General features: G+C 39.0%; 4 protein-coding genes across 4 annotated transcripts; all 4 read right to left on the bottom strand.

The window, feature by feature from the left end:
- Nucleotides 1-3,092: 3,092 nt before the first annotated feature.
- LOC146562400 (uncharacterized) lies at nucleotides 3,093-5,334 on the bottom strand. The gene is made up of 4 exons (XM_085295270.1): nucleotides 5,283-5,334; nucleotides 3,527-3,909; nucleotides 3,217-3,373; nucleotides 3,093-3,109 (listed from the first exon to the last, which is right to left on the bottom strand). The coding sequence occupies exons 1-4, from the start codon at nucleotides 5,332-5,334 to the stop codon at nucleotides 3,093-3,095; spliced, it is 609 nt and encodes a 202-aa protein (XP_085151396.1).
- Nucleotides 5,335-6,110: 776 nt separating this feature from the next.
- Nucleotides 6,111-8,944, bottom strand: LOC146562399 (arrestin domain-containing protein 3-like). The gene is made up of 6 exons (XM_085293118.1): nucleotides 8,689-8,944; nucleotides 8,140-8,197; nucleotides 7,908-8,055; nucleotides 7,501-7,597; nucleotides 7,153-7,409; nucleotides 6,111-6,993 (listed from the first exon to the last, which is right to left on the bottom strand). The coding sequence occupies exons 1-6, from the start codon at nucleotides 8,942-8,944 to the stop codon at nucleotides 6,607-6,609; spliced, it is 1,203 nt and encodes a 400-aa protein (XP_085149244.1). The 3' UTR covers nucleotides 6,111-6,606.
- Nucleotides 8,945-12,161: 3,217 nt separating this feature from the next.
- LOC146562398 (arrestin domain-containing protein 3-like) lies at nucleotides 12,162-15,995 on the bottom strand. Its single transcript, XM_085293117.1, has 6 exons — nucleotides 15,740-15,995; nucleotides 15,528-15,585; nucleotides 15,300-15,447; nucleotides 15,082-15,178; nucleotides 14,747-15,003; nucleotides 12,162-14,575 (listed from the first exon to the last, which is right to left on the bottom strand). The coding sequence occupies exons 1-6, from the start codon at nucleotides 15,987-15,989 to the stop codon at nucleotides 14,438-14,440; spliced, it is 948 nt and encodes a 315-aa protein (XP_085149243.1). The 5' UTR covers nucleotides 15,990-15,995; the 3' UTR covers nucleotides 12,162-14,437.
- Nucleotides 15,996-17,914: 1,919 nt separating this feature from the next.
- Nucleotides 17,915-23,291, bottom strand: LOC146562397 (arrestin domain-containing protein 3-like). The gene is made up of 6 exons (XM_085293116.1): nucleotides 23,036-23,291; nucleotides 19,019-19,076; nucleotides 18,788-18,935; nucleotides 18,558-18,654; nucleotides 18,221-18,477; nucleotides 17,915-18,049 (listed from the first exon to the last, which is right to left on the bottom strand). Exons 1-6 carry the CDS (start codon nucleotides 23,289-23,291, stop codon nucleotides 17,915-17,917), a joined length of 951 nt encoding a protein of 316 aa, XP_085149242.1.
- Between the last annotated feature and the right edge of the window lie 3,915 nt (nucleotides 23,292-27,206).

The following is a 27,206-nucleotide window of genomic DNA, read 5'->3' as shown; positions in this document are numbered from 1 at the left end:
TCATTTGGAATGAGGTCTGGACTTTGTCTTAGCCACCATCATTTTCTGTTTTTTGTTTTTTGTTTTTAGACTTGCTGCTGTGCTTCTGATCATTATCCTGCTGCATGACCCAGTTTCAGCCAAGCTCACTCAACGACTGCAAGGTGTCCAGGTCTGACGGGGTAAAAAGGCTGTAAAACAAATATAAATCATCACCCAGCCATGCCTATCAGTATGACATGTTGTACTGATTTCACGTGTCCAAAGAAAATTGTTCCAGCAGTCTTGTGGTTTGATCAGCTGCAACTTGCTGCTGTGCTGCAAAACTTTTTTTTTTTTTTACAGAGAAGAAGCTTTAATTAAAAGATTCTTCTCTGAAAATAATTAATATTCTGTAAATTATGTGATGTAACACTTTTTTTCTTTCAGTTTCTCCAAGCATTGCAAAATCTGACACTGGGATGAATTTGCTAAAACATGGTAAATGGTAAATGGCCTGTATTTATATAGCGCTTTACTAGTCCCTAAGGACCCCAAAGCACTTTACATATCCAGTCATCCACCCATTCACACACACATTCACACACTGGTGATGGCAAGCTACATTGTAGCCACAGCCACCCTGGGGCGCACTGACAAAGGCTACCTATCCTATCAAGTGTGTTCTTTCACAGGACTACACAGATTCCTGTTTCAGATTTCTTTTGGATGTGATTGTATTTAGTGTAACAATTTAAACTTGCAAAAGTATTGAACCACCCCTTTTTTCTTATACCTTGTCTCTAATGAGACAGAGAGTTTTGTAATTTTTTATATTGTTATGAGCAATATTTCTCCAGGCTTTCTGAAGGTCTTCAAAGTTTTTCCTCGGACATTGGCTGTCTTTTTGCTCATTTTTAATCCAGTCATTGTATCTGACCATTTGTTTTTGTATCTTTAGGCACTTTGTTACTACCAGCACATAATTTGTTCCCATCTCTGATTTGAATGTAGGAAAAAAAAAAAAAAAAAAAAAAAAGATATCACAGTTTGACAGGCATAAAATTGTTCGTCAATATTGTATCAGAAATGATCTCAGTGGTGACCCTTCCTTAAGAATGGAAACAGAGAAATCATGTACGGAGGAGGTAAAGAGGGAGGTACAATAGCAAGTGCCTACAGCAATCTGGAAAACATGGTGGAGGCTCTGTAATGGTTTTGTGCTGCATTTCAGCCAATGATGTCTGGAATTGTGAAAGCATTGATGGATTTATGAATCCAAAAAACTGCCATCAGATTTTGATTCACCATCCAACAACAGCTGTAAAGCATCTAATGAACAACAGCTTAACTTTTCAACATGACAATGACCCAAACACCAAAAGACTCCTCCCCAGAGCCTGGACCTGTGGGATCATCTTAAAGGAAGGAAAAAAGGTACCTAGCATCCAAAGAAGAGCCTTGAATGTCCTTCAAGAAGCTTGGTGAATTATTCCTGAATACTACTAAAAGAAATTACAAGAAAGCGAATGGTTGTCTGTCTCTGTGTGTTAGCCCTGCGACAGACTGGCAACCTGTTCAGGGTGTACCCCTGCCTCTCACCCTATGACAGCTGGGATAGGCTCCCGCAACCCTGAAAAGGATAAACAGAAGCGAATGGATGGAAACTCCTTAAAATAATACAGACTCTTTGCCTTTTATACTGCACGCATGTTTGCAAATCCTTTAATAAGTATAGCAGACATTTCCTGTTCTTTCTCACAGTGTACTACTACTACTACCAATACTTAATAACAATAATAATGATCATTTCAAACTATTTTAAGTATATTTATATAAGTACAGTATAGTATAGTCTATAAAATGCTGAGTGTACCTTTAAATTACTAAGTATTTAAAAAGTAAAGAAGTACTTGTTTTATTCCAATAGTGAATCTATATAAATAATGCATGTTTTATGTGTTTTAGCCACTCACCTATCAGCGTAAATACTGAAGAAAAGAGTCACACTCCCCAGGAACAGAGATAATAAACTTAACACCACCATTGCCATTTTCTAGGAAATCTCTATAAACATGTGTATGTGAATACAAACCAAAAAAAGCATCATTTGTTTTATGCAATTCATATTTACTCCTCTGCTAACTAGTAACTGCTGCAAATACATATCATCGGTTTTTGTCGAAACACAGTTTGAAAAAAAAACTTCTCTACATCCACTACAACCTTTGCTGTCTCTCTTATATTTGTCTCCATCTAGTGTTGGAAAAGTAAATATTGCTTTCTATAGTGTACAAACATCAACAATAAATCAAATATTTACATAAATAAAACTGGACATTCACTCTTCTATTAGTATTATTTTATTATTTTTATTTGCAGATCTTACCACTGTCCACATGGAGAAAAATCATTGGATCTGCAGGGGATCTGGTGCTAAAATAAGAAGGAGTCAAATCTATATAAAAAAATATAGAATCATTATTATTATGTGACATAAGTGTATATTATACTTCATTTGGATTAAAAACAAATAACTGTTATAGCCAAGGGTTAAGTGTGACATGGGTAGTTTGGGTACTCTAATAGTATGACATTTATTTGTGTACAAACTGTGACCAGCTGATGTATGCTCATGCTCCAGTATTCAGTGCTCTTTGAGTATTTAGCATTTCAACAGTGAGATGAATAGACCTTTGAAAATAATTTCTCATCTTTCTCTGCTCTCTTTCTTAAATCTTTTTCCAGTTCTACACTGTAAATTTACAACTTTTTTCTCTCCTTTGAAAATTTAACAACTGCACATTTTCTTGCAGACACATTTTGTGAGACAAGCTTCACAAAAACAGTTTGTGTATTTGATGGTATCTCTTGAGCTTTATTTCAAGTTACTACTGCCACTTGCTGTTGTTACTCCATTTATGCACACTCCTTTGTCTGCACTATGAATACACCCCACGGATGAGGGAAAAAAAGATGTGTCAAAGGTGTAAGCAGTTATGGGATGTCATGTTTTTCTAATGACTGAGCAAATATCTCAATGCCATCACTAGAAGAACAACTTTAACTAAAGGTGCCAGAATACTACTTTAACCCCGATTGTAAGCCTAAACTATGTCTTGCATAAATTTATCTTATTGCAAGTCATTGTCTAAAACAGGCCCGAATAGGAGTGGTTCAATCAAAGACTTCTAAAATGGTTATGTGTTTACATGCACATACACAACACTGGGTAAATTATGGCTGAGATATTCTTACCTGTTTCATCCTGTCTGTATACATCAGATATATGACTGGAAAGAATCTCTGGTTCCAACGATTCCCCCAGATGTAGGTGAGGATTGATATTTTTATGTTGGCTGGTTTTGCCATTGCATAGCGTCTGGCTGTCAAGTGTTCTCCACCTGCTCCCCTGCTTCTAAAGAACCAGAGGCAAACGTTTTTATCTTTCAGCTTTGTGAAAACATTCAACAATATTCTCTAGCTTTTAAATACATTTAAAATAATGTAATTAAGATGCTATTATCATACGTGGAAAATTTCTTTTCTCCATCCTTAATATTATTACCTTCTTATGTCCTCTTGAAAGGAAGACCAAAGTGGATTGTTTTGTAGCAGTAAGGTGGAGCCCCTTCCCTACCACAGTGAGGTGGCCTTCTCTGGAGCATGTCCATACCTGGCTTCCTGGCTCTCTTCTATCACCATCCTTGCCACTTGCAGTTCTGAAGACACAGGGCTGCAGATGCACACCTTCATATTGCTCTCTTGGTGCAGTCAGACATTCTCCAGTGTGGTAGTTGCTGACAGCCTGGCTCTCTTGGTGCCAACGCCATTCCTGTATAGGTGAGCATGGGCTGCATTCGCCCAGTGACACTCTACCTCCTTCGGTTCCTTCTGTAACCTGCAGACATTTACCCAGCAGCTTGTTTTGAATCTTTAAGGCAGACAGCTCTGTGGATGACAACATACAAATAAAACATAAAAGAATAAATAATTAAAGTACCCATAAATTATATGTAATAAATGTGTGTTAAAAGATGCATTTGGTATGTCTGATATGCAAAAAGCTGTATATTTTATTATTTAAAACAAGGTAATATAACTGGTTAGCAGTCAGTACCAAGCCCACATGCTTACCTGTAGAGAACCACAACCTTATCTAGGTAACCTACAACTGCTCTCTGCTGTACTCATTTTCTGTGTGTCAACCACATTAACATTACTACTTAAGTGGACAAACACATGCAAATCCAGGCAAACATGGCTCAACATGCAGTTTGTAACCACACAAGAGCACTTCATTCAACAGTAAAACAACTAAATAAACAAACACATGTTTATTTTTTTGTTGTCGTTATTGTTTTAGGTTGATAAATCCTGCAATGGAGCTTCATCTGTTTAGCTCTGCAATGCTGTGCTTTGAAACCACTGACTGAACCTATGTGTAATGCATTTGAAACCAAGACTAACTGACCAAGCAGTGACGTTCACACTTTATTACATATAAAAAAAATCTAGCTGTTTAAATAAAAGCCTTTAGAGGTGTCAATCAGTTATAGTCTATAAATATGCCCTTCATTTTAAACACTGCTGTTTTTTCATAGTTCTGATGTAATACAGGAGTTATAACTGCACCTGCTTTGCTTTACAAATAGGACAAAATTCTGGTGGTTTTTGAGAAAATGACACCTGCAGACCTGTTTCTCTGTTAAACCAACTCACAATTCATTAGGTACCATTAACAAAAGCAGTGATCCCAAAAATGCTGACATCTACAAGGGAATGAAATCCGGCAACCTGCGGGTGCTGCTGTAAGCTATGATCTTTGTCTGAACCCACACATAACAGAACAAAGCCGGTCCCAGGGCGCATAGAAAGGAATGAAATGTATCCACATTACTTCAACAAAGTTACAGCTACAATAAAAAAAGGTCTGGAAGAGCATGAATGCTGCGAACATATGATAGTTTGACAAAACTAAAACATTTTAACGTAAAAATCAATGGTTCAAACCCTGTCAGCGTTTTTTATCAATATATGTACGAGCTTTCAGTGAAAACAAGAAATTTTGGGCATGACCTTAAACTTCTCACCCACAGTTTTTGTTTGTATAGACAGATTAAATTTATTATCTCTTTTATCAGCTTCATCCATCCATCCATCCATCTTCATCCGCTTTATCCAAGGCCGGGTCGCGGGGGCAGCACTTGCAAAATGCCTTTCAGCTACTTAAGAAATGTTTACAACAGTTCGAACAGTTAAAATTAAAACTGTTTTTTAAAAATAACAGCTATATTACTGAGGTAAACAGCGACACATGTTACCTTTGAAAATGATGAAGAGGAAAAAACAGACGTTCAGTAGCACTTTTCCCATTTTGGTGGCAGGCGAAAGTAGCCTATCCTATGGTCATGTGCTTGTGTTGTCTGAGCAACAGCAGCAGGTGGGAGGAGCTAAGCATTCACAATATCAATAGATGAGCAATAAATACAATAAATAGTGACCATGTGACACTTTTTAATCCTCTTAAGGAGGAATGAAATGTTTAAGTATCATTTAGATTTCTTTGTTTGCAATGAAATGCTTCACAACTGTCCAGAGGAGTTTAAACTATTCAAGATCACTCTTACAAGTGCTGTCCCTATTCTCCACCCATGACTGGCAGACCTTTTTACAAATGCTAACAGTACAGTTTCTCCTTCCACTAGAAAACCATTGCAACCGATACCACCTTTACTGATAAACATGCAATGTTTGCCACTGTGGCACACATGAGTTATTGCCTGCAACCAAGGTGCTACGACTCCATGGAATACTAATTAGGTTTAAAGGGGTGTAAATCTGTTTTAGCAAGACAACAAGTCTTTGAGGAATGTTTGTGGGGCTGAATGGTTATGTGGTGTTTTTCTCTGTAAAGATTCACCACATAGGATGCTATCGGGATAAAATTCCCTACTCCCTGCACATAAAAACAGCTGGAGCAAAACATTTTTTGTCCTGTTTTCAGCTGATAAATGTCAGGCTTATGATTCAAAATTATTTCCTACTTAATGATCTTTAAGCTTGGGTATAAAACATGTTTTGGTAAAAAGAACAGAAAAGTTTGTTGCACATATGAACCAATGAATCAACATGAATGAATAAAGATCTAAATTAAATGTTAAAATATTCAGTTTTATCAAACTTTAATAAGCTTATATTTATTTTTATCTTCAATGGGGGACGCAAACACAATACTAGCACAAAAAGTAGGCAATGCATGTTTTGGCCTTTGAAAAAACAAAAAATAAAAAAAGCAACATCAGTGGAGGATGTCAATTGGACTGGAGTTGTTCACCATAACTCCTAAAATCCCAGCTCTATGTCACATTTTCCGATACATGTTACCCACAAAAAGTCAGAAACATTATGGTACATCTTGAGACAGTCTGGGACCAGGAATATATTCATATGTAGGATTTACAAAATGTCTTGACACATGCTCAATTATCCAGGTTAGGAATCCCAAAAAGTATATTCAGTTCATTTCAAGGTAACATTCTCAGTACGAAAAAATGTCTGAACAATTATCCAAGTGTCTAAAGAAATTGCTTACAGTTTATTTAAGGCTTATTCGCTTAATAAATCCAGTTCAGCTTCTACAGTCATTCATTCATTCTGATGCTGGTAAATGGACAAATATAGTGGAGGTTCTTCTCCATGGAGAGCAGTAGGGCCTGGATGTTGCACAGATGGTGCTATGAAAGCTGGAACTGAACCCTGTGAAGCAGCTCCTTGTGGCCACTGGTTATAATCACTTGTTATATTTGCATGCTGAGTGGGATCTGGGGTGGGGTATTGATAAACACCTGACCCTGTGAGTATAGGATCCAATCCAGTGGTGAAAGTAGAGGATGTGAACTCGCTGTAAGCTGGAGACTCAACTGTCTCAGGCCCCACAGCCTCACGACTCTGAGCTGGAGCAAATTTAGAAGGAAGGATGACCAGTGGAAACACCACCTCTGGGTCAAGGGCAAAACTAACGTCCAGATACACCTGGGAAACAGTCAGAGATGAAGAAACTTGTAAAGCATTATAATCTGCAATAAAGATGTTGTGTTAAGGCACATATTTACTTTTTATTATTTATCCACAAATGTTTGCAAAAAAGCAGGTTCATTTCTGAGGTAATACAAATCATGTATTGTTTCATACCTTTATGTAATATTCAACTGAGATGATTTCACAGTTATGGAGGGTGGGAATGGCATCGCTGGGAACTTTCAGCTGGCAGGAGGCAGTTTGCTCTGAGTTTGGACGGATAGTGTCTCCGACCATTTTGAACAGCGTTTCCTTGCTGCTATTAGTGTTGTCCTGGCAACTGTACACAGTTACCTGCTGAAGTTTGAATTTGAGCCTTGTGTTCCTGGAAGAGGAGTTGCAGATTTTGGCGACAACAGACAAGGTTTCACCTGTCAAAAGCAAATATTAACAATAAGCTGCATTTTTTTTTTTTTTTTTTAGTCTATCAACATTTGCTAGAGCACGTTACAGATACTTTACCTGGAGAACAAACTCCTCTGTTAATGGTAGCACAGATCTGGACCTGTCCCTTGCAGAGACCACTCATCTTTTTACGCACTGAACTGGACTGTGGACACTATAACAAACCAAATAAACATTTTTCCAGATCAACTAAATGCCTCATGTGGAGAAAATGCAGAAGAAAATACCTCAATGTTGTTTTTAGGCTTCAGATCTAGTCCAGGTAATCAACGCTGAATTCTCTTGTATGTTACATTTGCACTGTTGGTATGTTTGAACTGATGACTATCCCCAAGATGTATAAACAAAAAACTTTAAAGTGTAAAAGGTAATTCAGGTTTTTGAATCTGAAACATTTTTTATTGAATAGTTAGAACACATTTTCCAAAGATCTGATGTTTAACACATGTCACTCTAGTGTTTACCATCATTTGAGGAGTGTGTGGACAGGACTTTGACACAAAGTTGATCTCTTTTAGCACTTTCGAAGGCAGTCGCCATCTCCTAGATACCTTGGCTTCAAAGGTGTAGACAATATTTCCATGTTTTCCCTTAAAGGACGAAGGCATCCTTCTGTATAACAGAACTAATTAGGAATGCATTCATTTGCAAAAGCAAGATATGTATTAATGTTGGATGCTGCAAATTCTCACTTACCCCTCTGGGATTTTGAGCCTGAACTTAAAGATGTGCACTCTTTTTGGAAGAACAGTCCCTGCAAGAGTCGTTTGATTAACATTTGATCTCAATCTCATATTCTCAAAGTTAACTGTTTTCTTTATCTCTGCTACACTATTTAACCCATTGATACTTCCTTTTGTCTGGCTTTTGTTTTGTTTGGAATTACAGATAAAAGTGTTAATATTTTTTAACTATAGCTGCCAATAACAGATAATAAAAGTTAACCAACTTGAATTAGTTCAATCTTTTTTGTGGTTTGACCTGGAATCCTATCATGCACACCTCGATAACATGTCTTTATTTATTCATTTATTTATTTAGATTTTTGTTCTTATTATTTTGGGATATATCTTTCCTCAGACTCTTCACTTCATAAAAAGAAAAAAAAACTTTTTTTTTTAAAGTAAGGAATCTAACTGTAGCAATTTTGCTTTTTAATACAACACATTGCCAAATTTCCTGATAAATTTCATAGCTACAAACACCTTTAAGTACAACAAACTCTGTTTGACTTTGACATCCTACCTTCATCGTTTTCTGCAACCAAGTATTCCTTCACTTTGAAATATCTCCTGCGCGCACTTTGCAGTCTCTCGACAGGTACACCTACTTCTGTCCATTCTACGTTAGCGTCCCCTTTGGCTTTTATATAAACGCTCTTGACTTTGACTTCTTTTGTCAGTCTGAAACTGACTGTACCCACTATAGTATCGCCTTCAGAATAACTGCTGTTGTCACTGATTGTTTCAAAAGTCACATTTAAGTTCTTTATCGGAGACATTTCAGAGCCGAGTGAAATGCAGAGCGTTTTTCTAGGAACTAATAAACTGAAGCAAGATATGACAGGAAGCTCCGCCTAAAGAGTGAGATCGTAATTTATGATTCTACCCAATATCACAACATCTAAATATCATATAAAGAGAAACGTCATATATTTACGCAGTTTAGGGTGATGTGAGAAAAACTACCAGGCCACAAACGATGTTCACAAGAAGAAGATCACATTCACAGCAAATTGGCAGGTTTTTAAAGTATATTCCAGTAAAACCCCGAAACCTATTAAAATATGCTTATGATGTACTGGTAATTGATCGCTAGTCCATCTGTAATGGACTAGCGATCAATCAAAAACTGTATAGAGTATTGCAAATTTCACCCCGTGACAACAGCGATAGGCTCCAACCCCGGGCTAAGAAAATTGAAGGATGCTCTTATAAACTTTTGCATCACCAAAATCACTCGTCGGAGTCAGACTGGGCAAAAGCATTTGCCGTGTGATGCGAGCATTGGGTATCGGTATGATTATTCGGAGATATTCCGTCCCATTCAGCAGAGAGAGTTTGTTTTGTTTCGTCAGCAATGATTCAGATTCGTCCCATTTGGGTGTTGAAACGAAACCATCGTGTCCTTTGTGCCGAATTGCGCTGAATTCTGAGACGTGGACTGATTTTGGCTCGCCCGTGATTATGCGGGAAAAGACTTGTTTCGTCTGCATGCAGTTTGGTCTGAACGGTTAAAAAAAAAAAAAAAATCAGTCGAAACAATTTAACTCTTCCAGATTGCAGTGTAGTTTTTAGTGTAAATTATTTTGTGGACACGCTGGGTTATAATTGCCCGATAGGCCCTTCAGCAATTACTCTGCCTGTTGTGACTGCTTAGTTTATTGTACACATTACAATGATCTCAATAATGTCGTTGTGTCATGGTCCTGAGTTTAGTGTGTGTGTGTGTGTGCGTGCGTGTGTGTGTGTTTATTAATTTATATTATTTAATTTAGTGTTATTCGTGGTTTTAGTGCTCCCTACTGATCTGCTACTGTGTGTTATATCCTTAGTTTCTAGTCTTTAGGTTTCTGTTACTGTGCCCCATGTTCACATGTTCGTACATCTCCTATGACCCCTTGTCAGTCATGTGTCCTGGTCTCAGTGTCAAGTCGGTGTCTTAGTCTGTCTCATGTTTCCCGTTTTATTTTGATGGCCTCTCGTCTAGTGTTTAGTCTAATCAGTTTTGCTTCCTCCCTGTCTCGAAAATATTATGGCAACACTGAGAAGGCAAATCATTAAGATGTGTTGTGAGATACAGGTGATGGTGTTTCTGTCTTAGTTCTCTAAGCAGAACTTCAAAAAGCTCAATTCTTCTGGCCAGTTCTTGTCTGAGGTTCAGACTAGGAAGAACGTAACTATAATATTGAACCTGAAATATGATCCCCCCACCCACTAGGGAACCACTCTCAGCTGTGGGTTCACCTTCTTCTGCTGAACTCATAGAGCAGCAAACAACCAGTGCAGAGAAATACCGTAGCATCACTTTCATCGCTCACTCCTCAACTCCTGTGAACCATAACAAGTGTGGCCTCTCTAAACATCAGTAACTAAGAAAACATGTAGGTAAAACAGTAGGTATCCTACTTATTGCTGACTTTATTATTATTATTATTATTATTATTACTACTATTATTATTATTAATAATAATAATAATAATAATAATAGTAGTAGTATTGTGCTTGGGTTTTTAGACTCTACCAGTTACACAGATGTCTCTTCCTCTGGGCTGTTTAAAGGGGCAGTTTATACAAATGGCCTTTTAAACAGCCCAGTTTATCCAAAGTTGTGTATATACCAGATGCTGTCAGGCTTCAAATGTATGTATTTGTCCTCTCCACAGTCCAATCCATTGTAAGCCATTGATCTACTGCTTAAGTTCACATCTTCAGTTCGAAAATGGAGACAAGCATCGAAATTGATAAATTTTGCAAGCACAAAATGGTTAGTAAAAGAACGTCAAGGAATACTAAATTATGTAATAGCTTAAAATATTAATTTCCATACACAGCGCTTACCACTTGTAAATGGTGATGATCATCACAATACTGTTGATGTTCTGGTTTCTTTTATCAGAAACACGATTCAGTGAAACACAGCTGAATTAAATTCCCCTAGTCATGCATATAATAAATATGTGAGTCACATACAAAACTCATTTCTGCATGCATATACAGACTAAGAAACACATCATTTTACGCAGCCCACATTTGAAACTATATATTATCCTTCTCTAAGCTCTGATTGTTGTACATATATTTCCTCATTTACATACAAGTTACTCACTTTCACAAAGCTCTGAGGCTAAATAAAAAAATACTCAGCATCCTCTACAAACATCCAGTACAAACATTTGCTTTTTCTCACCTATTTGTCTCCATCTAGTGGTGGATTTCCAACAGATAAAATTGTAAGTAGATTATTAATTAATTAGTTGTGTGAGAGCTGGAATCTAGGAGTTAGCGCTACCCATAGGCGAGTGCAAGCAGTTAGGATTTCTTAATTTGAGGTGTCAGTATTTGATGGAAATCCTTTGTTGAGATTGGTGGCGTGACTGGACTAGAGTGGTCCATTGCTAAAGAGGTAGGGCAAAGATAACAGTGTTAGGTCTGAGTCAATATGGTGCTTAGTATTGAGCGCTGTGTTTAATCTTTAGGACAGTTTTGGTAAAGTTTGGTAAAGCAGGAGGAATACCCCCTGTGAGCTTTGTGATTGTTTTTATAAATATATTCCAGTTTTCTGATTTTCACACCAGACTGCTGCTTCAGACTGCCTGGCTGTTTTTAGTATTTATACTGGTTAGTATCGCTCAATAGATGGGAACCAACTGTCAGTCTGTAGTGTGACCTAACCTTGTTTTTTGTTTCCCCACAGGAGATGAAATGCTGCGGTAAGTTATTGTGGTTTCCTAACTGCTCCTTGCATGCATCGCATGTAGGGCAAGTTGACGTGTGGGCATTCAGTGGTTTTTTGATGGTTTTTCTTAAATAGTTCCCACAGTAGGGCGTAACGTATGTTATAAAAGTAGTATGTAGCATTATTCTTGACATTATTACCTAGTGTAACTCTCGTTGGAAGTGGAGAAAAGAAAAGAAAAAACAATGTCTTAACAAATCAGTGATCGTCTTTAATGGAAAAGGTAACACTCTTCCTAAATGTGTTAAAAGTGAGGCAAACAATGGAAAGTAGAACAACCTGCCCCCTAAATCTCTGACCACACTTACCACTTTTGTATGATGAAATGTACAAACACACAGAGGTGTGAGAAAACACATTGGTGCATCTCCCAAAGAGGCAGCAGTGGAAAACTATGAGCTCAGAGCAAAAACGGAAGGACATAAATAAATGCAAGCACTCACAATGACCGACCTGCTCTAACATGTGTAGATGAGTCAAAACGTTCTTTACAGTGTTTTTATTCTGAGTCTAAACTCTTGTGCAGTTCTCTGTTACCTATCGTAGCTACTTTTGTGCTGGCGAGATGTTTTTTCCATGCTCGCTCGCTCTCTCCCTCCCCACGCCCCTGCTTGGTTAAATTGTGCATATAATGGCAGAGTGTTACTGACATGTTGTGTGCGGTAAAAATGGTCATCACCACTGTTCAAAGCTCTTAAAAGCAATATATCTCACCTTTATGCTACAATCTTCTTAAGTCCAGCGTTTATCTATGGCAACTTGCTATACTATTGCTCAGGGCAAACCAATCTCTTCTCTCATCACGCACAGCCAAAATGTGTTTGTCCCCCTGGATTCATCAAAAAATCCAATTAACCGTTTGCATTTTCATAATGTTTTAATATTCCAATTTGTTCCAATTCATCTTAGGAAATAACTGTTTTACCACAGAAGGCAACCGCTGATTTTCTACAATATATTAGAGGCTTTACTCTTGATTTTTTCAGCTTTGACTAATAAGTAATCATTATATTATAACCAAAAACCTTCTATAAAGCTTCTTTGTTTCATGTACATTACGATAACACATTACATTGCAGCTGCTGTGCAGGTTGAGGAATGACCCTCTATCCCTTTGATAGCACTGTGACACATACATCCAAGTTTAGACATTCACCTGGTGGCAGTTTATTCCTTTAACCATCCATCAAGTTATTTTATTGGATGTTATCAAGATGCTGTCATGCTATGATCACAGTGCTCAGAAACATCTAATTTTAATAATGAAAGCTCTCAGTTATAAGATTTTATCAGCAATTTTTCAAAACAAAAGCTTCCCATTGACAGTAATCAGATGTGAAAAGTGCTTCTGAGTCTGTTTCAGCTGACAGTGAAGGCATTGCAGTATAAAACAGTAAGTAGTTTAACAGAGACCATGTTGGTCATCACGAAAACCATAAGCTAGGAGTAATGCTAAGTGTTTTGCCTCAAGAATTTGATATGCCACCATACATAGAACAACATAAACAATTCAATATTTTTCAAAGTAAAGTGCAGCATACTCCTAAGGATAACACTGCTAAACAGACCTTTCACCTCAAATCTCTAAGCATAAACACAAATTATATGTGACATTGTTTTTTATATATATTTAAAACAACATACAATGCATTTACATTCCAGTTTTCAAAACACTGAAAAAACAAGCAAAATTATAATAACAAATATAAAAATGTGATCTATAATTAAAAACATGTCTGTTGTTAAACAAATTGTTATGTGGAGTATAGAGAGTAGAAGACTGACTAAAGGAAAATCACTTACTTCTCTTATTGTTTGTTCTGTCACTTCTTGTGTCTCTGGTTACCCTACTGATATCAAGAGGTGAAAACTGCTCAGTCACATGATTTAACCCCCAGTCCCATTTTTCAGGCCCTTTAAAAGTCACAGTTTTGGGGTACAGCTCTGATTACTTGGTATAGTATATGGCCAGCTACGTCTAAATAGGGTATAGGACATAGAAACTTTCTGCAACTGAACACATTCATGATTTGTCCAGTTAGTCTTATTTTCCCTCCAAAATATTAAATATTAAAAACACAGTTTTTGTATAACACATTTAATTCCTTTGTGGGACAACAGCTGGAAGGCCTCTTCTGTCCTGCCGTCATCAACAAGAAGGGGGCAGCTTTATGATTCTGCCTTCTGAACCCTGTTTAACCCATACCCAACTGTGACTTTTGAGGTGTCCCCTGCTATTAATATTTGGCCCATTCACTTACACTCACAGTGTTTCATTTTGATGCTGGTAAATGGACGTATATAATGGAGGTTGTTCCCCCTGTAGAAAAGTAGTCAGAGTAGGACCTGGATGTTGCATTAAAGGTGCTTTAAAAACTGGAGCTGAAATCCCCTGTGCAGTAGCACCGTGTGACCACTAGTTAGAATTGCCACTTGTTATATTATCATGCTGAGTAGCATCTGGGGTGGGGTAGTGACCTGACACTTTGGGCTCAGAGCCAAATCCAGTGTGGAAGGCAGGGGAAGCGAAGTTGCTTTAACTTGTGACCACAGTTGTCCCAGGTGGGTGAGGCTCCACAGCCTCACCAGGCTGAATGGCTGCACATCTGGAAGGAACGATGACCAGTGGAAACACCACCTCTGGGTCAAAGGCAAAGCTAATGTCCAGATACACCTGGGAAACAGTCAGAAATTGAGAAACTTGTAAAGAATTATTATTATCTGTTCTAATTAATACATAGTTGAGACACACATTTCCCGTGTAGCATATTTATTCACACATGTTTAGAAACAAAGCAGTTTTATTTCTGAGGGGATGTGATGTCACCAAGAAATTGTTTCATACCTTTATGTAATATTCAACTGAGATGATTTCACAGTTATGGATAGTGGAGATGGCATCATCAGGAATCTTCAACTGGCAGGAGACAGTTCGCTCTGAGTTTGGACTGATAGTTTCCCCGACCTCTTTGAACAGATTCATCACCCACTTCTTAGTAGACTCATTGCAGCGAAATACTGTTTTTTGTTCAAGTTTGAATTTGGGCCTCGTGTTCTTGGAAGAGGAGTTGCAGATTTTGGCAACAACAGATATAGTTTCACCTGTAAAAATCAAATCAGAACATTAAACTGCATTTTTAAATCTATCAACACTCGCTGCGCAGCGTGAAGTTACTGTACCTGGAGTGCAAACATTCCTGTCAGTGGTAGCAGACATTTGGACCCGTCCCTGGGAGAGCCCACCTATGTTTTTACTCACTGTACCAGATTGTGGATGCTATGACAGACCACATAGACAAACATGTTTACAATTTAATGCGTGTGATTTTTAATGTGAGTTTTTTCACAAAGCACTTTCCAAATATCACATTTATAGCACGTATCAGTGCAGTGTTTACCATCACTTCCCAAAACTGTTGAAACGTCTTGGAAATGAAGTTGATCTTCTTTTTAACTTTAGAAGGCCACCACCAGCTCCTGGACATCTTTGCTTCAAACATGTACACAATTTTTCCATATACCCCCTTGAAGGATGAAGGCATGCTCCTGTAAACAAAACCAGTGGGAAATGTATGCATTTGCCAAAGCATCGTATGACAGTATTAATAATTCAAATTCCCACTTACCCCTCTGGGATTTTGAGCCCGAACCTAAACGTGTGGACCCCTTTGGGAAGTACAGTGCCTGCAAGAAACGGTCAGCAAATGTCGGCTTTGTCACAGAGCTACAGTGATATACTTACAATTTACTGCTGATCATTGAAGCCAGGTTATATTCCTTAAATGTAGTGTTTTCTTTATGTCGGCTGCACAATTTAACCCTTGCATTCTTCCTTTACCATTTCTTGCAATTAAGTACTCCTTCACTTTAAAATATCTCCTTTTTGCAGTGTGGGTAATCTGGAAATATCCTGTTCCTTCTGTCCATTCTGCCTTGACGTCTCCTTTGGCTTTTACAGAAAGGCTCTTAACTTTAACCTCTTTTGTCAGCCTGAAACTAACACTGCCCACTATAGTATCTCCTTCAGAATAACTACCGTCTTCGTTGATAGCTTCAAAGGTCACGTTTAAGTCCTTCATCGAGGACATTTCCGAGCTGAGTTGAAGACGATGCGTTTCTTAGCACCGATAGACCGATTTAAGGTGCATGACGGGAGGCTCCGCCTAAAGAGTGACATCGTGACTTATGATTTCAGATAATAACAAAAGTTAAGAGATGAGATGCTCCACGCATTGATTTAAGTATGATATACAGTATAATGAAACATTTGAAAACTTATTGCAATTTACGTAGTTTAGCAAATAGACTAGCCTACTGAATAGTGCTGAACATGAACTCGTTAAATCGAAGTCACGGTCGTACTGAAAGATTCATACATCTCGCTAAGAAGACTGTGTTTGTATATGATCGCTGACAAAAAATAAATAAATAACCATAACACTACTCAACAATCTGTTAATACTCCCTCCTGTAGTTTAGGGTACATGTAAATATGTCTTCAATAAAAATAAATAACGTGCTCGTTACATAAGAGCTTATTTACGTTATTGCTGCTCATTCAAGAATTGTAAGCAAGCATATAAGTGCAATTTCAACACCATAATGCACATCTAAAGTAAAACTTCACTGCAGAGTTTGGTCATCCACATTTGCAAGTCAAAAAATACGTAAATGAGGGAAAAGTAGGTTATACACTTGTGTGATTTGTGTGAGCAGCGTTACCATGTGTGCGTGCGGTTTGGTCGCTGCTCTGAACCCAGATGAACAACTTAAGTGAACACCGCTGCCTTTCCGAGAAACGGCTGTCTGTGCAATGTGAAAAAGAGGGAGAGGTGTATAAAAGTTGTTTTTTTTTTTAACACACCGTTTTTTAATCGGTAGCAGCTAAATAAAGGAAAGGCAACCAAGGAGTACAGAGACCAGAGTAGCGATTAGGAAAATGTATTTGCAATCAGATTAATAACAGAATAAATACATAAACCTCCTCAAAAACATTGACACCTAAATGGAGAGAGAAAGAAGCCATAATCGTCTCTCAGGGGAAGTACTTTATTTTTGAAACCGTCTCAGCAATACAGCATGAGTATTCTCAGCTTGTCCTATCTTCACCTGCCTCTCTGGTCTCCCTTGCCAACTTGTTCCTTGCTCTGCTTAGCCCTCTCTCTATCTGTGCTGCGTGTTCTTCTTCACTGGTGTTTACTGGGGTACTGTGTGTGTATTTATATTGTATTGTTGCCTCCTAATGATTCCTTAATCAGTCACCGACCTTTCACTGTGTCAGTTCTTCGAATAAGTCCAGTGAGTAAAGCTGCTAACAGAAAGGGATGGTAGCCAAAGAGTACAAAAACACAGTGTAGCAGTTAAAAACATTTGATTTATTTATAATTTCAGAAAAAGCCGAAGGCAGTTAAAAACAGCAAAAAATAAAATCAAGCTAGCAGTCCATTGTTGTACATTAAGTGCACAGGTGCAGGGGTCTTAAGACAAATGCTTTGGAACCCATCACAGCAACCAGTCTTTTAACTGTTGTGTCTCACTGGGGAATGCCTTCCCCATGCCCATGCCCATGCCACACCAGTTCCCCCAGCATCCGTCAGTTCTTTCCATTTTGATGCTTCCCCTTTCTCTGCTGCTGGCACATCATCTTTTATACAGAGTAAGCAGGTGTTGATAATTGCTTTGTTTAGGAAACTGTAGTAGGAAGTCACAACTTTTCAAAATAAAAATATGCAAAATATATAAAAAGTTGCAACTATTACTGGACATTTCTATAATTAAACATGTCAGATTACTCTTTTAATTTACCCTGCATACACTCAATAAATGTCATTGTCCTGGGTCATTTTGACCCAGCATTCTTAGTTTTCTTGTGTTTTTGTATTTTGTTCATTATTTATTCCATGGTTCCTCGGTTGTTCAGTTTAGTTTATTAGATTTTCCCCCGTGTCTTTACCCCCTGTGTCCCCGTCCTGTTTCTTTTCCTTGTGTTTTATTCCATGGTTTCCCCAGCTCGTTATGTCTGCGCCCTTTTCCCAGGTGGGTAAGCCCCCACAGCCTCACCAGGCTGAATGGCTGCAAATCTGGAAGGAACGATGACCAGTGAAAGCACCACCTCTGGGTCAACGGCAAAGCTAATGTCCAGATACACCTGGGAAACAGTCAGAGATTGAGAAACTTGTAAAGAATTATTATTATGTGTTCTAATTAATACATAGTTCAGACACACATTTCACATGTAGCATATTTATTCACACATGTTTACAAAAAATGCAGTTTTATTTCTGAGGGGATGTGATGTCACCAAGAAATTGTTTAATACCTTTATGTAATATTCAACTGAGATGATTTCACAGTTATGGATAGTGGAGATGGCATCATCAGGAATCTTCAACTGGCAGGAGACAGTTTGCTCTGAGTTTGGACTGACAGTGGCCCCGACCTCTTTGAACAGAATTATCAGTGAGTTCTTAGTGTGGTACTTGCTGCGGTACACTGTATTTTGTTCAAGCTTGAATTTGGGCCTCGTGTTCTTTGAAGAGGAGTTGCAGATTTTGGCAACAACAGATAAAGTTTCACCTGTCAAAATCAAATCAGAACATTGAACTGCATTTTTAAATCTATCAATATTTGCCGTGCAACTTGAACCTTTATTTTACCTGGAGTGCAAACATTCCTCTCAATGGTAGCAGACATTTGGACCCATCCCCGGGAGAGCCCACCTATGTTTTTACTCACTGTACCAGATTGTGGACTCTATGAAAAACCACATCGACAGAGAAGATTTTTATGATTTATTGCCTGTGATTTTTAATGTGATTTCTTTTATACCAAACACTTTTCATTTAGCACACGTTACATTTCTAACACTTATCAGTGCAGTGTTTACCATCCCTTCCCAAAACTGCTGAAATGTCTTGGAAATGAAGTTGATCTCTCGTTTAACTTTAGAAGGCCACCACCAGCTCTTGGATATCTTTGCTTCAAGCATGTACACAATTTTTCCATTTTCCCCCTTGAAGGATGAAGGCATGCTCCTGTAAAACAAAACCAGTGTGGAAAGTGTACATTTGCCAAAAAAAGAAGATAAAATGTTAATGAATATTAAATTCCCACTTACCCCTCTGGGAGTTTGAGCCTGAATTCAAAAGTGTGGACCCCTTTGGGAAGTGAAGTCCCTGCAAGATAAAGCTAAACACTTTTAAAAATGTCAGCTTCTTAAAAGACATACAACTATATTTACAGTTTACTGCTGATCATTAATATTTACATACATATTCTTTGAATGTAGTGTTTTGTTTATATCTGCAACACTATTCGAGTAACTACAAAATACAAGTTAACCCTTACATACAGTTCATATTTCATGCTTTCACAGTATTTAAGAGTCAAAACTGACCAAGGTCAAGAATGACCTCTTAAGTGTTTCCAACAAACTACACTACAGATAAATTTACAATCTATAAATAGCTTGTCTGACATTAATAAATGGATGATTAATCCTTAGTTAATGTTTCAGAGAGCAGGAAGAGTGTATTTTTTTTAATGTTTTTTAACACTCATTTTTAGAGGAAAAACATTTGCTGTCACAGAATAGCATGTCATGTGTCATGTAAGACATGAAATTATAACAGTCATAATTAATTAAATATAAGTGAAAATGGGAAGACAGTACTGGAACTTTTGGAATTTATTATAACCATTTACAAACATTGCAACCATTAAAAATTGCCCTCACGTTTTATCATTAATTAAAAAATAATCACAACAAACATGCAGGTACAAAATGTGCTTCTTGGAAACTAGTCCGTGCATTTAAAGCAGTGTTAGGAATAATTGCATATTTGTGGTACTTGCATGTTTCCTCAGCTCCCTAAAATGGCATCCATAATCTTGTGAACCTACAAACTCTCTTTTCATCTGTCTTGAGATCAACAATTAGGACAGGACAATTAAAGTGTGGCCAGAGGGGACAGACGCAGTGCTCCAGGACAGATTTAAAAACACAGACTGGAATATGTTCACCCACACAGACCTGGACCAGTACGCCTCATCTGTACTGGATTACATCTCCGAAACCACAGACAGTGTCACCACCCAGAAACGGATCACCATGTACCCCAACCAGAAGCCTTGGATGAACCGGGATGTTCGTCTCCTCCTGAAGGCCCGCAACACCGCCTTTAGGTCAGGAGATGCACACGCCTACAGCACAGCCAGGGCTAATCTAAAGAAGGGCATCAAAAAAGCCAAACACCATTATAAAAAAAAGGTAGAAGAACACTTCTCCAACTCCAACCCCCGACGCATGTGGCAAGGACTCCAGACCATTACAGACTACAGGACCACCAAACCCTCCCCCGCATCCTCTGATGTCTCCTTCCTCAACGAGCTCAACAACTTTTATGCTCGTTTTGAGCGAGGGAACCCCACAACCACAACCAAAGCAGACATGACGCCAGACCACCAACCTCTGACTCTCTCCCCCACCGATGTAGGAGCGGTGCTGAGCAGGATCAATGTCCACAAGGCTGCAGGTCCCGATGGCATCCCCGGGCCTGTTCTCAGAGCGTGTTCTGGGGAGCTTGCAGGAGTGCTCACAGACATATTCAATCTGTCCTTGGCCCACGCTGTGGTACCGGCCTGCTTCAAATCCACCTCCATCGTCCCGATACCCAAAAACTCCAACCCATCTTGCCTCAATGACTACCGCCCAGTAGCACTCACCCCCATCATCACTAAGTGCTTAGAGCAGCTGGTCCTAGCACACTTCAAATCCTGTCTCCCCCCCACCCTGGACCCCCACCAATTCGCATACCGCCAGAACAGGAGCACAGAGGATGCAGTCTCCATCGCACTGCACTCTGTCCTCTCACACCTGGACAACAACAACACCTACGCCAGAATGCTGTTTATAGACTTCAGTTCAGCGTTCAATACAATCCACCCCTCACAACTCATCAGGAAACTGACAGACCTGGGTATCAGTTCCCTCATCTGCAAATGGTTACTGGACTTCCTGACCAACCGCCCCCAACATGTCCGGCTGGATAACCACTGCTCATCTACAATCACGATGAACACCGGTGTACCACAAGGCTGTGTGATGAGCCCTTTCCTCTACTCCCTCTTCACCCACGACTGCAGACCTGCTGATGGTTCCAACACCATCATTAAGTTTGCAGATGACACCACGGTGATTGGTCTCATCAGTGACAACGATGAGGCCGCCTACAGGGAGGAGGTGGATCGTCTGGCTGAGTGGTGCGACACAAACAACCTGCTGCTTAACACCGAGAAGACCAAGGAGCTCATCGTGGACTACAGGAGGAATGCTGACCCACATCCACCCATCCACATTAAGGGGACGGCTGTGGAGCGTGTGAGCAGCTTCAAGTTCCTGGGAGTCCACATCTCCGAGGATCTCACCTGGACGACCAACTGCTCCAAGCTGGTCAAGAAGGCTCACCAGCGCCTCTTCTTCTTGAGGACTCTGAGGAAGAACCACCTGTCCTCAGACATCCTGGTGAACTTCTATCGTTGCACCATCGAGAGCATCCTGACCAACTGTATAACAGTCTGGTACGGGAACTGCTCTGCCTCGGACCGGAAGGCGTTGCAGAGGGTCGTGAAAACTGCCCAGCGCATCGCCGGAGCACCACTTCCTGCCATAAAAGATATCTACAGGAAGCGGTGTCTGAAAAAGGCTGGGAAAATCATCAAAGACCCCAGTCACCCATCACATGGACTCTTCACCCTCCTGCCCTCTGGGAGGCGCCACAGGAGCCTCCGGACTAAGACCACCAGGTACCGGAACAGCTTCTTCCCCACAGCTGTCAGACTCCTGAACTCTGCCTCCTGACATCTGACCCACGTTAAACTCATGGACTGAACATACACACCCCCACAATGGACAACTGTACCCTCAAACACATAATAATAACATGGAGTGAACCACCACTCACAACCACTAGCACTTTATATAGCCTCTGTAGAAACTATCTACACCCTCACTTATCTTAACTGCACTACTGTATAGCTCTGTGTAAATAATCATTCTGTACATTCGATAATCTTTAATCCTACAACTGTTTACAACTTGCATAGTTCCCATTTCTGTATAGCTGTATATCCCAGATTCTGTAAAGTTATTTATTTCATATTCTGTATAGTTTTTCATATTTATATCCTGTTCATATCCTGTACATAGCTTGTACTCACTACAGCCTGTACATACTTAGTTATAGAATATTCACAACATACTTCATACCGTGTACATTATAACATACCATAATAGACCCATTTCTGTAATATACTTACATATCTATACTATTGCTAATATATATTGTAATATACCTATATCACTAAAGCACTTCTGGATGGATGCAAACTGCATTTCGTTGCCCTGTACCTGTGCATGTGCAATGACAATAAAGTTGAATTCTATTCTATTCTATTCTATTCTAACAAGCTCAGAATCAATTAATTTTATTGTGTTCATTTTTAGATTTTCTTTCAGAGTTGGTACTTGTGCTTGCAAGTGCAAGGCATGAGTACTAACAGATAGGCACATACCTTCATTTATGTAGTGCTTGTCTACTTTTATTGACTGCTAAAAGAGGTTTTGAGTACAAGTCAAATTGTAATCATGCATTCATACTGCACTTTATTCCTTACATTTCATCTTCCTCACATCCATGGCCAATTTAGAATAACCAGCTGTCCTAACACATGTGTCTTTGGGAGCAAGAAAACACAAAACATAACTTTTTTGGTTGTGGGCCAAATTATGGAGTGACTTCTCTTTTTACACCTTTATACTTTTTGCTGTTGTGATTGATGGATTTTATGATATTCAATTGTACTTTTTTACTACACTGTACTATTTTTGTTTAAATTCAAAATGGATCAAATCTCAAAAAGGATGCACGGTTTAATCAGTTTTCATTAGTTTTCTCACTTTATTTATTATAATTAACATTATTTTAATATTTAAACATTTTTGTTGTTCTTATTGTTTCAGTACAAATCTTTATTTCCATATACGCTTAACTTCATGGGCAACTGCTTTTATTATAAAATTCTACAAAAAACAACAACCTCGCCAGATTTTAAAGGTGAGAGTAAAACCTCTTACCTTTAAGTGTTACACCAATTAAGTAATCCTTCACTTTGAAATATCTCTTTTTTGAAGTGACAGTCATTAGATAATCTCCTATGTCTTCTGTCCATTTTGTCTTTGCGTCTCCTTTGGCTTTTACGGTGAGGGTATTAATGCTGACATTTGTTGTCAGTTTGAAATTAACTGTGCCCACTATAGTATCTCCTTCAGAATAACTACCGTCTTCATTAGTCGTTTCACAAGTCAAATAAAAGTCCTTTATCGAAGGCATTTCAGAGATGAGTGAAAAGCGATGTGTTTCTCATCACAGATAAACTGATTTATGGGGCATGACAGGAGGCTCCACCTAAAAATTAATGACCACATTTATTACGACATGAATTTAAGCTGCAACCTCATTTTGACCAAAATGTGTCACCTATTAGTTGCAGAAAAATCGGGACTGCTATGTGTTTGGGTGGAGAAGAAAAAAATCTGGGTGAGACAAAGATCAGAGGTTTAGAGCACCTGTCACTGGTAACCCACAGGTGGCTTGTTTCAGTCCCTGTTTAGATAAAGATGTCTATCTCCAATACACTGGTTTTGTACAGTATATAATAACTGACAAATGAATAATCATAACATAACTCAATAGCTTCATAATTTCCCTGTCTTCTAGGTTACATGTAAATCTAATGTCTCCAAAGAAAGACAAGAATCCATCAAAGTGCTTATTATATAACAGTTTATTTGCATGTTTTTGGCTGCTTAATACAATGTGCAAAAGGTTATAAATGAAATTTCTGTCAGGGCTCTGTGTGCGGGCAGGCAGAGATGAGAATCCAAATGCAGGACTCGGAAAACGGAATGCAACTCAAAAACCTCAGCTTTATTGCTGGCAAGAAAACAAAACATGAAGTGAGGACTGAACACTGAGACCAAAAAACACACAGGCATAATCTGATGGTACGACATGACACTGGGTTGAGGACAACACAGGGCTAATATACACAGGGTGGTAATCAGGGAATGGGTAACAGAAGGGAGACACAGCTGGGGGAGATCAGGGCTAACGAGATGGGGGAGCTAAGCTGCACACACTAACATAAGACAAAGACTTTCACAATAAGACAGGAAACAAGAAACCACTAAACAAAGATGCAGACACGACACAGAGACAGACTAGACACTGAACAGAAACTGCAATACACATGAGAACCCAAAACCTAAGAACTGATACCTCACCAAGAATAACTGAAACAGATCTATAATGATAATAATAAACAAAGCACCAGAACATCAGAAAATAATCCATAATGCAAAAATAGACCAAAATATAAGAAACTCAAAATGCTGGGTCAACACTGACCCAGAACCGTGACAATTTCAGCACCATAACGTACACCTAAATCAAAAATTCACTGCAGGGGCTGACCATCCTGATTGGGAATCAGAATCTGCGCAGACTAAGCAGGTTATACATTTGTGTGTGTGCGTGTGGGTGGGGTGGGGTGTTTTGTTTTTTAAATTTAATTACATTTTTTCCCACTGCATAACCATGTAAATGTGTGGTTTGGTTGCTGCTCTAAACTCAATTGAACAGCTTAGATCAGGGGTGGGCAACTCCAGGCCTCGAGGGCCGGTGTCCTGCAGGTTTTAGATATCTCCTTGGTCCAACACAGCTGATTTAAATGGCTAAATTACCTCTTCGAGTCTTGAAGTTCTCCAGAAACCTGATAATGAACTAATCATGTGATTCAGGTGCTTACACAGGGTGAAATCTAAAACCTGCAGGACATTGGCCCTTGTGGCCTGGAGTTGCTCACCCCTGGCTTAGATGAACACCTTTCTAAGAAACAGCTGTATGTGTAATGATAAAGAAGAGGAGAGGCCTAAACACGCCTAAATTCCTAAACATCAACACTAACTTCATAAGAAACTACACAGCCCAAATGTATGAAGTCATGCTGTAGCCCAGGTGACTGCCAATGACTGCTTGGATCAACAAAAAAGAAACAAAGACTGGATCAGAGAATGAAGCTTAAGCCAAAGGACTGAAACACTTACGGAGCCCCGCAAGGGACATGGGAGAAAAAAAAAATTAAGACGGACTTTTGCGAGATCTCGCAAAACAAACTCGGGATCTCGCAAAACTTTTGCGAGATCCCGAGTTAGTTTTGCGACATCTCGCAAAAGTTCAGCGTAAATTTTTTTCTCCTATGTCCCTTGCGGGGCTCCGTAAACACTGAAGCAAAAGAATATCTGTAAGAAAACAATTTCCGTATTTTTCTCATTTTTGTTCTGTCTGTTTGTTTGTTGCTGAAACGCTGTTAGTAGACATGTAGGAAAGAGTGGGCACCCTCATGATTCTATACTGGCTCAGCACCTAGCAAGCAAAGAAATTGAAAACTGGCTTCTGTTTTCTGATTGTGAATGTCATTACCATCATTACTTTGTTTGACAGCTGCTTTTCCTTGCTCTGCTTAGCCCTCTCTCTTTCTGTGCCTGTGTTCTTACTCACTGGTGTTTACTGGGGTACTGTGTGTGTATTTTCATTGTATTGCTGCTTCCTAATGATTCTTTAATCAGTCACCGACCTTTCACTGTGTCAATTCTCCTTATAAGTCCAATTCTGGAGAAAAGTTTGGTTGCTTTCAAGAACCTAAATAACAGTCTCCTTTCCCCTAATGAGTCATCACACATGAGCAAATAAACTAGCCCTAATATTTGCATACATTTACTTGGCTATCCTTTTGCTTTACAGTATTGCCTGCAAAATCAAATCAAAATGGATTCTACTGCTTGTCTTTCTTAACACTGAGTACAATAGCCCATTAGCCCACACAAGATGCATCCTCAACCAATTCAAAGTCTCCTGATTACAGCGTGCTTCACTCCATTAGTACCCATGCCTCTTATTTCTCCCACCTACCTTTGTACCATACATAAAGAAAGAAGAGTGAAAAGCAGAAGAAAGAGGGAGGTCCTTTTCCATCAGGGAGAGAGTTCCTGGTCATTTTAGAAAAAGCCCAAGGCGTTTAAAAAGCAGAAAAACTGCAGATAGGAAGCAAGAACTTTTCAAAATAAAAGTTTGCCAAAAATACGAAAAATAATTAATGTATAAAACCAAACTAAGTAAACGGTAGGAATAAAACAGGTCCTGTCAGGCCAGCTCCACCTAAAGAGGGCAGAAGATGATGGAACTTTCTATAATCAAACATGTAAAAATAATTTTTACTTTAGCCCTGAAACACTCAATAAAAGGAAAAAATAATAATTTTTTTTTAAATGTAGCTTTGAGTCACTTTGTGTAACAATTGCTGAAAGGCTACTAAGTGACCTCAAACCAGACGGGAGCATGACCAACAACAAATAACTGGTGACCAGCTTTCTTGTCTCCTTCACTAACCTGTTCAACTGTGACTTTTGAGGTTTCACTTGCTGTTTATATTTAGCTTAATTGTTTACCAGATCCAGTTCAGCTTCTATAGTAATTAATTTTAATGATGGTAAATGGAGGCTTATAATGGAGGGCCCCTGCTTAAATTGAGGCAGAGCATCAGGTCCTGCATATTACTCTGAAGGTGATATGAAAACTGGAGCTCAGAACCCTTGTGGAGCAGCTTGTGGCCACTGGTCACCACTTGTGTGCTTGTATGTCAAGTGCGATCTGAAGTGGGGAACTGTCAAATCCTGGGTACAGGATAAAATCCAATAGGCAAGGACAAGGGAAGTGATATCACTGTATCTATAACTTTGAGCCCCAGCTGTCCAAGGTGGGGAAGACCCCGCAGCCTCACCAGGCTTAATGGCAGCAAATCTGGAAGCAACAATAGGTGGAAATACCACCTCTGGGCAAAGCTAATTTCCAAAGACACCTGAGAAACATGTAAAGATTTATTATTTTCTCTTGTACTGTAAAGATATTAAGATTTTGCTCGTTTGTGTTGTTGTGTTTGCACATCTCTGTTGCTTGTGGGGCTCGCACACAAGAATTTCACTCGCATGTGCTGTGCCAGTGTGCCTGCACATGTGATGTGACAATAAAAAAAAAAAAAAAAGTGATTTGATAGTAAGCTCTAATACTGACCGGTAAGTAACCACCACACTCACACTGCAATGGGGTATACAAGATTTCTTGTTTCCCCTCCAAGTCAGACTACTGGCTGAAGACAACTCCAGCCTGGAATCCAAGGCCCAAATCCTA

This window comes from Mchenga conophoros, linkage group LG12 (genome assembly GCF_057382185.1).
Source record: "Mchenga conophoros isolate Kocher_MC1m ecotype Shallow Benthic linkage group LG12, M_conophoros_male_GT1.1, whole genome shotgun sequence".
NCBI classification, from domain to species: Eukaryota; Metazoa; Chordata; class Actinopteri; order Cichliformes; family Cichlidae; genus Mchenga; species Mchenga conophoros.
The sequence above is the reverse complement of the archived record's forward strand: the minus strand, read 5'-3'. Positions and strand labels throughout refer to the sequence as shown.

Coding starts and splice junctions, on each gene's coding strand:
- LOC146562397 (XM_085293116.1), bottom strand. CDS start 23,291: ATGCCTTCGATAAAGGACTTTTATTTGACTTGTGAAACGACTAATGAA. Junction 18,936..19,018: donor AGGCTCAAACTCCCAGAGGG/GTAAGTGGGAAT, acceptor TTTGTTTTACAG/GAGCATGCCTTCATCCTTCA. Junction 18,050..18,220: donor CAGTTGAATATTACATAAAG/GTATTAAACAAT, acceptor ACTGTTTCCCAG/GTGTATCTGGACATTAGCTT.
- LOC146562400 (XM_085295270.1), bottom strand. CDS start 5,334: ATGGGAAAAGTGCTACTGAACGTCTGTTTTTTCCTCTTCATCATTTTC. Junction 3,910..5,282: donor CCTCTTCATCATTTTCAAAG/GTAACATGTGTC, acceptor TGTCATCCACAG/AGCTGTCTGCCTTAAAGATT. Junction 3,374..3,526: donor TTTCAAGAGGACATAAGAAG/GTAATAATATTA, acceptor GTTCTTTAGAAG/CAGGGGAGCAGGTGGAGAAC.
- LOC146562398 (XM_085293117.1), bottom strand. CDS start 15,989: ATGTCCTCGATGAAGGACTTAAACGTGACCTTTGAAGCTATCAACGAA. Junction 15,179..15,299: donor AACAGTTTTGGGAAGTGATG/GTAAACACTGCA, acceptor GGTCTGTCATAG/CATCCACAATCTGGTACAGT. Junction 15,004..15,081: donor CAGGAATGTTTGCACTCCAG/GTACAGTAACTT, acceptor TGATTTTTACAG/GTGAAACTATATCTGTTGTT.
- LOC146562399 (XM_085293118.1), bottom strand. CDS start 8,944: ATGTCTCCGATAAAGAACTTAAATGTGACTTTTGAAACAATCAGTGAC. Junction 7,598..7,907: donor CACACACTCCTCAAATGATG/GTAAACACTAGA, acceptor GGTTTGTTATAG/TGTCCACAGTCCAGTTCAGT. Junction 7,410..7,500: donor CAGAGGAGTTTGTTCTCCAG/GTAAAGTATCTG, acceptor TGCTTTTGACAG/GTGAAACCTTGTCTGTTGTC.